Source organism: Ammodytes marinus (genome assembly GCF_949987685.1).
Source record: "Ammodytes marinus genome assembly, chromosome: 4".
NCBI lineage: Eukaryota > Metazoa > Chordata > Actinopteri > Uranoscopiformes > Ammodytidae > Ammodytes > Ammodytes marinus.
In genome coordinates this window covers 2873753-2876252 of record NC_137233.1, presented here as the reverse complement: position 1 = coordinate 2876252, position 2500 = coordinate 2873753, and the positions used below count along the sequence as shown (strand labels likewise).

The 2500-nt window shown below is 48.6% G+C and overlaps 1 protein-coding gene across 1 annotated transcript in view; it reads left to right on the top strand.

Moving 5' to 3' along the window:
• The window catches only part of chd6 (chromodomain helicase DNA binding protein 6), a gene marked incomplete at its 5' end in the record, with an annotated part of 93549 nt that overhangs the window by 62192 nt on the left and 28857 nt on the right, over window positions 1-2500 (top strand). Inside the window, 2 exons of the mRNA XM_080025856.1 lie at window positions 63-184; window positions 1412-1579. Coding sequence (XP_079881982.1) covers window positions 63-184; window positions 1412-1579 — 290 coding nt within the window. The remainder of the gene's footprint in view (window positions 1-62; window positions 185-1411; window positions 1580-2500) is intronic.

Here is a 2500-nt window from a genome sequence, read left to right as displayed (position 1 = left end):
CATAAAATGTGAGTAGTAGATGTTGATGTAATAATTAAACAACTGTTTGTTTGTCTCCCCAGGGCTCTGCTGGTGTACTGCCTGAGACACTACAAAGGAGACGATAAAATCAAGAGCTTCATCTGGGACCTGATCACACCGAGCAAAGAGGGGCAAGACGACCAGGCGCTACTCAACCACTCTGGTTAGCAACATTAGCATTTACCCATTAACTTACATTATGCTCTGGTTAGCAACATTAGCATTTACCCATTCACTTACATTATACTCTGGTTAGTGTGGACCTGCTAGCTAGCATTTACCTATTGACTTACATTATACTCTGGTTAGCAACATTAGCATTCACCCATTAACTTACATTATACTCTGGTTAGCAACATTAGCATTCACACATTAACTTACATTATACTCTGGTTAGCAACATTAGCATTTACCCATTAACATGTACTCTAACTGTTAGCTTCAACCACTCTGGTGAGTGTGGACCTGTTAGCTAGCATTTACCCAATAAATTGCATTATTACTGGGGTGCTCGTGGTGTAGTGGTTAGCCCCACTGTGACCTCGCATTTTGTGAACGCAATATTGTGATGCTAAATACAGCTCTGTAAAAAATAAAGAGACCAGTGTGGATTTTTCTTCAATCTTCATCTCTACATTACTTAATGGAAATGCTCTTTAATGACAAAATTTTTGGGGGGTCAGTAGTTTATAGTATAAAACCAAAATGTTCATTCCACTCAAACATTTGCCTATAAAGAGTAAAACGAGAGACACTGAATATTCGGAGTGGTCTCTTAATTTTTTTCCAGAGCTGTAAATAAAAATGTACTTACTTACTCACCCTCTCTGTCCCTCTCTGTCCCTCTCTGTCTCTCTCTCTCTCTCTGTCCCACTCTGTCCCTCTCTGTCCCTCTCTGTCTCTCTCTGTCCCTCTCTGTCTCTCTCTTTCTCTCTCTGTCCCTCTCTGTCTCTCTGTGTCCCTCTCTGTCCCTCTCTGTCTCTCTCTGTCTCTCTCTGTCCCTCTCTGTCCCTCTCTGTCTGTCTGTCCCTCTCTCTCTCTCTCTGTCCCTCTCTGTCCCTCTCTCTCTCTCTGTCTCTCTCTCTCTGTCCCTCTCTGTCTCTCTCTCTCTGTCCCTCTCTGTCTCTCTCTGTCCCTCTCTGTCCCTCTCTGTCTGTCTGTCCCTCTCTCTCTCTCTCTGTCCCTCTCTGTCCCTCTCTCTCTCTCTGTCTCTCTCTCTCTGTCCCTCTCTGTCTCTCTCTCTCTGTCCCTCTCTGTCTCTCTCTGTCCCTCTCTGTCCCTCTCTGTCTCTCTCTGTCCCTCTCCCTCTCTCTCTGTCTCTCTCTGTCCCTCTCTGTCCCTCTCTGTCCCTCTCTGTCCCTCCCTCCCTCTCTCTGTCTGTCTGTCCCAGGCCTGTCTGCTCCGGTTCCTCGCGGGCGCAAAGGTAAGAAAGTGAAGAACCCCCTGACGGTCCCCGAGCTGAAGAAAGCTGACTGGCTGCTGCACTGCAACCCAGAGGTGGTTCTACAGGACGACAGCTACAAGAAACACCTCAAGCAACACTGCAACAAGTACGTGTGTGTGTGTGTGTGTGTCTGTGTCTGTGTGTGTGTGTGTGTGTGTGTGTGTGTGTGCGTGCGTGCGTGTGTGTGTGCGTGCGTGCGTGCGTGCGTGCGTGTGTGTGTGTGTGTGTGTCAGCTACAAGAAGCACCTCAAACAACACTGCAACAAGTACGTGTGTGTGTGTGTGTGGGTGTGTGTGCCGGGGCGGGGGGGGGACTGTGTGTGTGTGCGTGTGTGTGTATGTGTGTGTCTGTCTGTCTGAGTGTCTGTCTGTCTGTCTGTCTGTCTGTCTGTCTGTCTGTCTGTCTGTCTGTCTGTCTGTCTGTCTGTCTGTGTGGATAAGTTAGTGGATCCATATACAATTCAAATATTCAGTTTACTATCTAGAAATTACGACATCCACTGATTTTGACAACAAATAGCATCGCTTAGTTGTAGCATACAGAGCACTGGTCACACAATTGTCATAAAAAGTAACTAGCTACCTACATCACACACACACACACACACACACACACACACACACACACACACACACACACACACACACACACACACACACACACACACACACACACACACACACACACACACACACACTGTAGCTCTCATATCAGTGACATCTCTCTGTCTGTCTGTCTTTCCCTGTCTCCCTCCCTCCCTCCCTCCCTGTCTGTCTGTCTCCCTCCCTCCCTGTCTCACTGTCTGTCTGTCTCTCTGTCTCCCTCCTTCCCTCTCTCTCTCTCTCTCTCTCTCTCTGGCTGGCTGTCTGTCTGTCTGTCTCCCTCTCTGTCTCCCTGTCTTTCTGTCTGTCTGTCTGTCTCCCTCTCTCCCTGTCTCCCTCCCTCTCTCTTTCTCTCTCTGTCTCCCTCCCTCCCCCCTCTCCCTCCCTGTCTCCCTCCCTGTCTCCCTCCCTCCCTCCCTCCCTGTCTCCCTC